A 12256-nucleotide genomic window follows, 5' to 3' on the forward strand; every position below is an offset into this window, starting at 1 on the left:
CTGGCAAATGCTCATAGGCTGAACCTTGCTATATCCTGGTTCACATGAAAGGTAAAGCTGATGGTGCTTGTCTACCTATGAGTGCATTAAGTATAATACTGGCACTCTAGATTATATATTGATTTATTGCTATATCAGTGCAGCCTTAGGAGGGGACAGCTCAAATTTGGCACCTGTAGCAGTCAAAATTTGATAATTTCAACTTTTTTAACTATGTAAGAAGTTGTGTGACTTTCTTTTAGGGTTTTGCCAGTAGTCCATTTCTGTTCACTTCCATTTTGTAGATTGAACAGGTAATTCCAGGTAAAATATATCTGGTATTAAGTAAATTGTTTAGGAGCACAAAACTGGAAAAAACCTCATGTCATTGAGTATAACCCTCTATTATCATGAGAATTTGTGTTAGATAATCCTGAAAGGAGGCTGCAGAGAACTGGGGATGAGTCTCTTTAACCAAGTAATAAGCGATAGGACAAGAGGTAACGGCCTCAAGCTGCACCAGGGAAGGTTTAGACTGGATATTAGGAAGCATTTCTTTACAGAACAGGTAGTCAGGCGTTGGAATAGGCTGCCCAGGGAGGTGGTGGAGTCCCCATCCCTGGAGGTGTTTAAGAGGCGTGTTGACATAGCACTGAGGGATATGGTGTAGTTGAGAACTGTCAGTATTAGGCTAATGGTTGGACTAGATGATCTTCAAGGTCTTTTCCAACCTAGACGGTTCTGTGATAATGAGTTTTTTTAAAAATAATCAGGGTTCTCTCTTGAAATCTTGTAACCTTGTATCCACAATGGTTACGTTGGGGAAAACTAGTCCAGAGCCTTAGTAGGAATATAGCGGAATATTTGTGGGGATATGATCGGAATTCTCACTTAAATTTGTGCAGATCAGGTAATACCTGTTCTTTTAACAGCTTTGTCCTTAGTATTTGCTGCAGAACACCACCAGTATTTACTAGAAAACCACTGTATTCCCCCTTAGCTTTGTTTTGCTTGACAAAGCAATCCATAGTCTCAGTTTCATCTCATAAAGTAGTTACCAGTAATCCTCATAATACTCCTCTGCCTTTGATCCAATTTGAATTTGTTCTTATTGAAAATATTTTACTAGATTTGTATTTCTTGTTCCAAATAAGATCTCACCAGTATTAATACTATTTTCTAGGGTATTTTCCTACTTCTTCTTGATATATCTCATCTCATATACTTTAGCAGCTGTGAATAAAGCAAATCTATAAATTTGACATATTGTAATGGTCTGATAGTTGACCTGTGCTTCCAGTCTTCTGTTTTCAGCTGATTGTTTCTCGTTATGCACTATTGTATTAATTTACACTATGCAAGAAACTCTATTTTATATTTTAAAACTTAATAGTTTACTGTGACCTGTGTCTTGAAAGGAATCCTCCATGTGTCTCCTTACATTTGTTGTCAGAATTCACCAGCATGCTATTTAGTGTGCATAATCAGTTACTTAAAGTGTTAAGACCCAAATCAGTCATTCAGGAGCATTATTAGAAAGTTCCCTTCAATCTCATAGTTCCCATTCTAATACAATCCAGTTTTGCTCCTTCTGTAGCCGTTTCTTTTGCACCTTAGATTCTTGTATTAATCTCCACATTGTTGGAATTATCTTGTTTAGCACCCCACTGAAGTATGCTGAGGTTCAGGTTAAATGTAGTGCCATTCCGTTGTCCAGAAAATCACAAAAATAGTATCAGCCAACTTAAGTAAAATTTCCCTTGCTGCAGTTGATCTCTTTTCCATTTGTCTCTGTGTTTTTAATTATTACTTTCTTTAAAACCTAGTCTAAAACCTTTCAAACCGTTGAGATCAGACTAACAAGTTTGTAATTGGCTGAACCACACACCCCCTCTCTAAAAATGTGTCATGATGCATGTGGAGAAGTTCACATTGAACCTTGGACTACTTTGTTCTTCAGTATGAATGCTAGTTGATTACAAAAACATGGGTTCTGCAATGCAATTACCATCTCTAGCATAATCTTTCTTCATGATGGATCTGTTCCCTGACTCTTATGCAGGCTGTGTGGTATCAGGACCTGGATCACAACACCCTTAGAGCTACCCTTCGGATACCATGTCTGGCTTCATTGTCTCTGGAATTCTCCTTAGGAGGCTTTCTTCTGGCCTGAGGTGTGAGATCCAGGAAAAGGTTTATAATCTCATTTGACTCATGTATGCTTGCAATGCCCTTTTGAGGTTGAGATCCCTCCAGAGTTGCTTTAGCACAGTATTGTGTTGCCTAATGCCAGTTTGTTTGACTTATCTTCACTAAGGTTCTTTTTTTAGAGCCATATATATTATAGCACCTTTTTTTAATTAACATGTTAATTTTAGTAACTGCTTGTCAGTCCAAAAAAGTCCAAGTTCTGAGTCCTTCATAGTGTCTTGGTTTCATAATTCCATTTTGACAAAAATCATGCTTTTTTACAACTTTAATGTGATTTTTTTAAATCAAGATGGATTACTTAATTTTTGCCTCCTAGCTATAACCTTATTTTTTGATTAATCATTGAGAAGAATGTTTTTAGCAATTTGATTTCACATGAAAATGCGAAAGTTAACTATTTATGTCAGCATGCTTTCATTTACATCTGTTTTCTGTAATAATGTAAAGAGAAAAAATAAATGTCTTAAGATAGCAATTACAACATTCTGGTTTTTACTTTGATTTTTTTTTTTACTGAGGGTTGTTTGGAGAGAAATTAAAAGTTAGTGTTTTAAATGTTTAAATATAATTGCATTGAAAGTGCTAAAACAGTTTATCAAAATAAGATTTTTAGTAGTAGCTGATCTCATAAATGATACATCAACTACAGTATGCAGATGGTAAGCAAAATTGTCAAAGTTCCCAAAGAGATTAGGTGGGTAACTTCTGTTAAAGTTGGTGGAAAAAAAATCACTGCGTTATCAGTAACCCACATTAGGCAAACTGGTGTAGCTGTGACATGTTAGGATTTTGAAGAGCAATGAAGTTAGGTTCTGTACACTAAAACTCTCAGAAAAATCTGATCCTGGATATTTCAGGCTTTCAAAATTAGTTTCTTTTAGTAATAGATTAGACAGATCAAAGTGAACAACCCTACTTCCTCAGCTGCAACATACACTCATAAACTGAGTGTTTTGAGAGTTTGAGAGTGTATCTTGCAGTTGAACAGAGGTGGTTCTAATGAACATACTGAAGTGTGAAGCCCAGTACAAAATTGAAGTGGAAACTGTACAATAAACGATGTTTTCTGGGCATGAGTATATGAAAATGACTTCTTACCCACTGCAAAAACATACAAAGTTGATGTTAACCTCTATATAAGGGGTGAATGAACCTGTATGTAATTGCAGTTTCAATAAATCCCTACTCACTGTGTTTTGCCATGACTGCTTTTGAATGAGAGTCAATGTTTCTACAGTCCTGCCTCCTCCCCAGTCTTTTCTGGCTTGCATCTTCCTTTACACTTGCATTGAGCCATCAGTATTTTGTCTAAGCCATATTTTATTTTTATATATATATATATATATATACACACACACACACACAAACACACAGACAAACACTTATATTTGTGTATATATAAATACATATATACACACTTTTTTTTTAAAAAAAAAAAAGGGGGTTAGCTCTCCTAAGCTTCTAGTAAACTAGATCAATGAATGCCATGAGTGGTATATGTGAGTGACTGGGATTGCACAAGGGAAGGATGGTGCCACAGTAATGCCATCTAAATTTGGTTTAAACTGTTTTGGGAATGTGTCTTGTAATGACGGTAAAGCTGAAGATGTGGCTTGTCCTTCTTCCAGAACCTTTTTGACTTCAGAGTTGGTGACATGCTTTTGCTGTTTAATAATTTTGGAGTGCAAGCTGAAGCTCCAAATCAATTGTGGGAAATTTGTAAATGTTCAGAATTCTGATATAATGTTGAGTGGAACGTTGAGAACAAAGTTAATTATTTATTATGCTTGTACTTCTGATGATCTGATAACCATTATTATATGATTTACAGAACCACTTGAACCACATTTAGAAGAATTGAAGTTGAGAATCATATTTACAATATCTTTCTATTTGGCCTTGAGTATAAGGCCAAATGTTAGATGGAGGCTTACTGAATAGTCGCAGTTGTCGGCTTCACTAGGGCAGGCTGCTTCATGAGGGTTATGTGTCAAGAGTTCCAGTGTTTACATGGAGTTACTAGAAGTAGTGAGTGGTTTCCTTTTAGGTAGACTATCATACGTTTGTCTGCCTCGGGTTTTCTTCTGTATCTTTCTGGACCATCTGACGTACCAGAGTAAGAGTACTGAAGTAGATGAATAGTGTCTGTGAACAAGCATAGCTTTCCTTAGGTTTACTCATGGTATTTTGTCTAAAAAATCAAATATCATTCAAATCTCGTTTGATAAAGGGTGGCTTGTATAAAAGCCAATGGAAGAGGAAGCTTTTAATTGATTTCAGTGATGCATCATCATGATTCTCCTAGCACCTCTTGCACTGTGCTAAGCAGACTCACCATTCAACCCCAGTCTAGCTTCCAGCCTGCAAGCGTCTCTCTGGATGCCCTGACTCCTCCTCTTGCCCTCATGTACGTGTAAGGGTGAGAATGTACTGCCATCTAAACTAAATTTCTTGTCAAGTAAGATGCTAAGAGAAGGAATTTTCAGGCAAATTTCAGACAGGCATGTAACTGCAACAAAATCTTGAACTGGTGGAGGTACTGTGGAAAAACAGTGACTTTGTGCAGTCAGCTGGTCCCTGAATTAAAAGTTGAAGTGAATTAGTACTGCTGCCAGCCACTTTGTGATGTTCTTTGCCAATACATATGGGCATCATTTAAATGCTTTGAATGGAAAGTTCAAAATCATGTGGCCTAGGAATTTATTTAAGAAAATCTGACTCAATGGTCAGAACTTTAGGACATACCTCAGTTGCAGAATCAACCAGGCTGGCCCTGTATCCCAGGAAATAGGAAAATCAGACGCAAAAAATGGTGACAGTTGAGATCATTAGAAAGTAACCAGTCATCGTGGCCCTCAAACTTTCTTGCTAGGATGCTTGTAGTTTTAGTAGTACCTCACTTGGAGAAAAGCATGTTTATGGCACTTTCTCACTGACTTTTAGACTTTTGCGGGCGTAATACTGATTAAAAAGCATAATGACCTTTGAATATTCAGCAGAGTAAACCAGTTCAGTTTTAAGAATCATTTGGAAGCCTACAGCCAGTCTGGCTGTTGGTACTTGATAGTATATTAACAGTTTTTGACAGACTACCGAATGCTTTTTTTTGCCTACTACTGAAACAGAATTTTAGCTTTGTTTTTACTTTTCAGGAAACTCGGAGTTCAAGCTTTGCTTTCTTGTCGTACTTGTTTTCACTAATACAGTTTAGTTCAAATTGGGAGATCTGGCAAACAGGAATTTCAAAAGATCTAGATGTAGGGAGGAGATTACTTTCTACTATATAAATACTTCACATGGTACAATATAAATTATTTTTCCTTTGTATTTTACTTGAAATGGAATAACTGGTAATCTGAATGTCTCATGAGAACTGATTCCGGGTAGAAATTCCACATATGATTCTCTTTTTTTCCTACCTGTTCAGGGAGAATATAGTACAATATGTGATTAAAGAGAAGCCTTAACATGAGGGCAAAACTACCTTGTAATTTGTACAGCAGAGAAGTATATCCTAGATGGCATCATTCTTTGAAAAAATTATATCTATGTTTTTGCATATTAAAAAAAACCAATGTGGCCTGTCTGGTGACTTTTTTCAATGTTTAATTCTGGTTTGTTTTTTAAATGAAAGTAACTGATTGTGAATCACTGGATGAAAATTAGGTATGATAAGTTGTACAGTAAGTAATCTTTTCTTTTGAGACCTGGGTTCAAATGCAACTTTTATCACAAGTGAAAGTGAATCTTGTAATCTAGTTTCCTTTGTAGCTAGGTCATTAACTCGGCATTGCTGTTGTCTTAAGAATGCCAAGTTAAAAATACATTAGGAAACATTGCTTGAAGTGAACGCGTCCAGTCCCAGTCATACTGTACTTCTCCTGTTCCCTCATTTTAATAAGTACTAAAGTTTTCACTCTAAAATGAGACTTTAACTGCAGTGATGGTTGTTCCTAGAAATAATGGTTTTAGATAGGCTTTTATGTATTTAGTAAAAAACTTAAAAGGTTCCTTTGTTTTATTAGGAGTCCACATCTCCAGTTGTTTCACCACAGCAATCCCCACCAACCTCTCCACATACATGGAGGAAGCACAACCGCCATCCCAGCGGAGGGAATAATGAACGACCTCTTGCTGGACCTGGGCCTTTTTGGGCTCCATTTAGTGAAGCACAACCAGGTATAAATGTCTTCTGTTATGCTTCAGCTGTAACCCAAAGTTGTGGAATTCTTAAATAAGTATCTTAAATGAGTTCAGGGCAGTATATCTTTGTATTTTCCAATCCTGGAAACTTTCTTGCAGATTCAAAGGTTCATGTTGATGGCAACACTGTGGAATCTGTGGTCTTGCATATGGTGGATCCATTCCTTAGGGTGGTATGGGAAATGCTTAGAGTTTGGAGGGAGGGAAAGAAAGTATGGAAGTTTCCCAGTGGAAAGTTTTCTAATACAAAACTGACATCCTGTTGAAATTGTGCAGGAACTGTCAGTATACCCAAAAACATGGGGATCTCAAGGGAAAGCAGCAGATAACGTATTGTTTGTTTGAATTGCGTTTTTGGTAGATTAGATGAATTGTCAGAACAACTAATTCTTTTACCTTTTTTTTTTTTGCTTTCTTTAAAGTTTATGTAAACATAACTGAAGCTGCTGTATCTCCAATCTGTCAAGGTAGAACCTCTTGTTTCAATGAAGCTTTTCATCCTTTATTGTTCTTCATTTAACATGAAGACCCTCCCTGTTGTTGTATTGCTGTGCTCAAGGTTTAAAAAGCTTTCCCTCTTAATATCTCATATTTCAAAAAGTTCTGTTTTCTGATGTCTGATAGACTTAAACTTGGGAACCATGGAGCAATTCAAATTCAGGTTCTAATATGTTGCATTTTGTAGGCTGTAGTTTCAGATGGAACTGTGGTTGGTTGGTTTATTTCAGTTGTGATATTCCAAAATTGATCTATTACCTTTCAATTTATTGTTATTCTGTAGTTATAAGCATCCGTGGAGGACCAGGGGTTCTGTTTTTAGAATTGGTTGGATAAGGAAATAAAACTTATTTTAGAAGTGAAATGGATTGTATGTAGAGGTTTATGCCAGTGTCCTGAATGAATGTTCTTTGATAGTGTCAGTCAATTTAGAATTAAAAAAAAAAACCCAACATTATTAGTCTGCTCATTGCATATATAATCACTTCTAAGGGGTTCAATCCAGGCATTGTGATTTTTTTCAGCATTAAGTTTCTTGACTTTTTTTCTTGCATAGTTTAGTTGATTTGCATTTCTTGCAAGCTGAAATACAAGTTTGTCTGGTAGCTGATTTCTAACTTGTGAAGTTTTTCCAACTTATGAAGTCAAGGACTCCAGGGAAGTATGCAAACTATTCCTACTGTTAAAGAGTTCAATCTTGTCCTCTTAAAAATAAAGTTGTAATACCATGTTAATATTTCGGTTTGACAATGCTTTCCCTGTGATGTCTAATGGATAAATTTTTCAGTAGCAATCTGAAAATATTTCTGAACTAGCTTAATATTCACCATTTTGATATTCCATACTGAAGCACGTAGTGTGTTTAAAGTATTTCAGAGATACTGTTATGGAAGGATTGTCTGTTCTGCCAGCGCTACATATAGAGTGGATTTTCATATATTAGGTCAACAAAAATTGTTAACCTGATTGACTGTGGGTAATTCTTTTGCACTGCAGATGATTAATTATTCCTTTGAATTTCAGCTGTTGTAGAGAGTTCATCATTTTGAAGGACAATATTTTGTAGAAAAATGATGTTCTGCTGGCATCTAGGTAGAACCAGATAGACTGTTGGTTACTTTTCTTAAAATCAGCACTGCAAGCTCATCTTGATTCCAATGCAAGATGTTCTTGAGAAATCAGGTAATTTGCAAGTGCATGATACTATTTCAGTAGGATTTAAGGCATGACTATGCCATTTCACTTGTGATCCAAGAAAAATAAGAACCCAGGTCTCTCTGCTTGTATTTCACATTATGTGAAACATTGAAGGTAATGGGGTTGTCAACTGAAAACATGGAACCTAAAGTGTGAAAATGTTTGATGGGTCTAATAATAAGCAGCATGCTGCCTTAAACCAGAAGGACAAAAATCAAAACATTTTTTTTTGTTTGGAGAAAGATGTGTTTAAACAGGAAGATTCTGACTTATGCATAGTAAAGACACTCCACTGCGTCATCATACTCCCACCACGAACAAAATTAAATAGTGCTTTCTGTATCAAATTGGGCTGTAGAATAATTATTAGATAGTGACTCAATTGTTTTTAAAAAAACCTTACACCTTACCTTGTATCGGAAGTCTTAAGTATAACTTACAGCTGTAGTGTTCTCATCTCAATAGAGCAAAACATTGTCATTGTGTTGTCCAGTAATTCAGTTAGGATAGTATTAGTGATGCTTTATAAGTAGCTGGACTCTGAGGCACTGTCATGAATAGCTCACATATGAAATCAGAAGCCAAGGCTTGTTACCATCTTTCTTCAAGCCTTTTTGCAGAGTGCCCCAAAGGATGCATGTATTTTACTTTAATATCAGGAATTAAAACTTCAATGATAGACGTTGATCACCTGCGTAGAATTAGGTTTATAGTTAGTTCAGGTCTCATCCTTAAATGCTGGAGTCAATTCTGTTCAAACCTGAGTCTCTCAAGTCTTCCAGGTGTCTTTGATTTAACAGTTTAAGATAAAGCTGTTCAGAAATCATGTTGTTATGTCCCAGTTCTGGCTTGCATCTCTGATCTGGATCAGTCTTCAGAGAATAATACAGTGGATGACTGAACCCCTTGTAGGAGATAGAATTGTATATGAGATGAGAGCTTTCTGTTCCTGTAGCTAAAAGGGGGGGGGGGACGACGGGGGACGATGACAGCACCAAATTTCTTACTTTTACCTTTTCAGCTCACTTTGCACTACAGCGTCAGCTGCTAGAAGAATGCTGACGGTGACAAACTTATGAGAAAGAGCCCCTTCCTCACTTCAAATGTTAGTCAGAATAGGGACTAGAAATTATTTTTCATTACCTTATAGTCTGTTTGGACTGGAAGCAAAACAGGGCATTTATGTTTGTACTATCCAAATAATTATTTCAAATTAGTAAAAAAAAAATAAATCTGAGGTCTTCTATTCAGTCATAGGACCCTCTGTTAGCTTTCTTTGGCATTACATCAAAGTTCTGTTTTGATGTCTGAATATGTATGAGAACTTGCAGCCCTAAGCCACGCTTCTTTCTTGTTGGGAGAGATTTTGCTGCAGTTCATGAAATCAAGAACTGGAAAACTTCATGAACAGAAGTGGAATATGTCTGCTGTGTGAACAGTTCACTTGCAACTTGAGTCCTAAGTTATTTGCTGTGCTTACAGGGGACAATACTTCTTTGTTTCCTGGTTACTGCTTCAATAATTGTTGATAATTGGCCGTGTTACAAGTTAAGGATTATTCTTACCTGTATGTGATTCAGGGAGGGAAGAGCTCTATAGCATTTTGGCTTATTGCCAAAATTGTTCCTGTTTACTTTATGGACAAAACCAGCCTTCTGGTTTTGTTTCATCACAGATTGGTGGTAAGGAGAGTTCTTGCTAGTTTACGAAGTTGAAAATCTAGTTCTCTGTGAGTAAACCCACATTTGTATAGTTACTGAAAACTACAAGCTACTCAGATGTTATCTAGATAGACCATTTCTTACACCAACATTTGTAGCTTAAAGTGAGGGGGTAATTTTTCTCCCACAGGAAATGGGATCATTTTTCCTAAGTTGTCAATATGTTGGTAAGATATTCAAGCTAGAGAAGAGTATAGAGCAGCCACAGGAATTCAAGTTAGGTCTTCATACTATATATAGTGCATTAGACTTCACCAGCTAGTTCAGATCTAATAATTGGTCTTAGGTCTACTCTCCATTCATAGTGCTGTTAATGGCATTCTCACTGATGAAAATGCACAGAGACCGTTAAAGGTTGTTTCTTCATTGGGTTACAAATCATAAAATAAAAGTCCAGTGATTGTTCTGACTCTTCTCTGTAACCCGGTTTTCTTCCACCTTCCCTTCTACATCAGTGTTTCCAGTCTGGTTTTGTAGTTTGAGAATAAAGTGAGGAGTGACTATCTCCAATTCAAATATCAAAGGGATGTAGTTTTAATGATTGAGAATTGAGTTAATGACTGGTGGCAGTCCATGAGTATGTGTGTAGATCCAGGTGTTCACAGTTACTAGTAATCTTTCTCCAGTGTTCTCCAGCCTTCCCATCCTGCGTCCTAAAACATTGCATTGCAGAGTGAGTAACAGGAACAGTGAAGCAAGAGTATTCTTGTTGGGATTATTTGAATAGAGGAGAAAGGCAACAGTTCTTATAATACTTGGAGAGTACTCAGAAGGGATGACAGTGTGGGCTACTGGCATCTCCATTGCTGTCAAAGCACTGCTTTGGAAGAGGGGCTGTGCTAAGTGGGTACAAATTGAACTGTACTAAGACAAGTTGTTGGGAGAAGTAAAGGTGGAGTAAAAATATATGAGGTTAGTGGTAACAATGTCAGTGTCTGAGAGCCAGAGAGCCATTGTATCAGAAGTAAAATTTGAGTGTGGCATATCCATAGGAGAGACAGGAAGGACTTGTCTGAATCTTACTGTCTGCTAGCCCAGTGCTGAAAGAGACTGAGCTTTTCTGCATGTTTCTTTCTAGTGTTTCACAGCTACTGAAGAATCCCAAGGCCAAAAGCATTTTCAAACTCATTGTCTTTATTCTCAGCAATTTTGGATAAAGTCACTAAAAGCTCCAGGCTACATCAGGAGCTTCCAGAAGTGGAGAACAAATCTGGGAACAAAAGGAATAGTTAATAGTGGCTTTTTATCCTAGTAAAGCTAACTTTAAAAAAACAAACAAACAAACACAAAAAAAACGTTGGTGGTATTCTCATATTTTGATGAAATTCAGAAATAATGTAACCTCTCAATTTTGTATATTTGACTTATATCCTCCAAAAAATCTTTCTCCCCCTGGAAATCTCAATCTTTACTCTATGTAATGCAAGATTAAATACATTGTGCACAATTATGGCTATTGTATGTAGGGGAAGAGCAAAGATAAACCAGTTCTAAGCATTTGTCATGACCTTTCTCCTAGGAAAAAGACCATTTATGGAATGAAAGAGTAATTGCATACTTCCAGATATTAAGTAGCAATTTTGTATGCTAACAATGTTACTGTCACTTTAGATGTTAGCCCTCTGTGCCGCACTGTTTCTTGGATTTCCTTTACTCTCTTTACTGCAGATTGTGTGCTAGTAGTCTCATGAGTCTCCAAGAACCTGAAATTGTTGATATTTGTCAGCTTCATGAACAGATTACTTCATATATAAATGGACTTCTTGTAGCAATATTTTTTAGTCAGCATCTTGGCAATAAATTCTTGGGGTTTATTGCTTCAATATAGATTAAATTGGCAAGATTAAAATTATTACATTAATGTCATGTTTCTTGTTTATGGGTTGTGTGGAGGGCTTACAGAAACTCTCAAGAAATTGATCTGCCTTGTAGAAGGAAATCTGCTTCTACATATGAGGCAGAAGTTCCTATTGAAGTATGACTTCATTTAACATCTTCCAAGAGAAAGCATTTAGTTGTGCAAGAAGAGTAGGTTAATCAGTTTCACCATTGCTGTTCAGATTTAAGGAGTTCAGCATTTCTTTTAGGAGTCAGGGAGTAGAATGGAGTCCTTGGTTTCTTCCAGATTTGTTCTAGATGGTTTGTTTTCCCTCTGATTGGAGTTCCTTAAATTTTAATTTGTAACTGCAATTTAAAAGAATTTGGAGGGTTTTGTACATAGAGCAGTGGGTGGTCAAATCTTTCTATACTTGCTTTATTGTTATTTTAATATTAAGACATTGACAATCAGCAGTACTTCAGAAGTAGATTATAACAAGGCACTGGGTGAATCTCAATTATTGTGTTCCAGATAGTTAATACATAGCAGATGTCAGCACTCTATATGGATGCCTTTTATTATTCTTGGCCTGTTTTTAAGCAACTGAGTTAAGTTAGTCTAGAAATAA

The 12256-nt window shown here is 36.5% G+C and overlaps 1 protein-coding gene across 20 annotated transcripts in view; it reads left to right on the forward strand.

The window, feature by feature from the left end:
• Positions 1 to 12256, forward strand: part of REPS1 (RALBP1 associated Eps domain containing 1) — a 68923-nt gene that overhangs the window by 24562 nt on the left and 32105 nt on the right. For 14 of the 20 annotated variants that reach the window (XR_012622537.1, XR_012622538.1, XM_074818960.1 and 11 more), the window contains 2 exons: positions 6216 to 6369; positions 6816 to 6860. Coding sequence is in view for 17 of the 20 variants with exons in the window: in XM_074818960.1 (XP_074675061.1) it covers positions 6216 to 6369; positions 6816 to 6860 (199 nt within the window). In the remaining 3 variants the exon portion in view is untranslated. Of the gene's footprint in view, positions 1 to 2041; positions 2173 to 6215; positions 6370 to 6815; positions 6861 to 12256 lie in introns of all 20 variants that reach the window. The other 6 variants (XM_074818958.1, XM_074818951.1, XM_074818955.1 and 3 more) reach the window with 2 other exon arrangements.

The sequence above is a fragment of the Strix aluco genome, chromosome 3, assembly GCF_031877795.1.
Source record: "Strix aluco isolate bStrAlu1 chromosome 3, bStrAlu1.hap1, whole genome shotgun sequence".
NCBI classification, from domain to species: domain Eukaryota; kingdom Metazoa; phylum Chordata; class Aves; order Strigiformes; family Strigidae; genus Strix; species Strix aluco.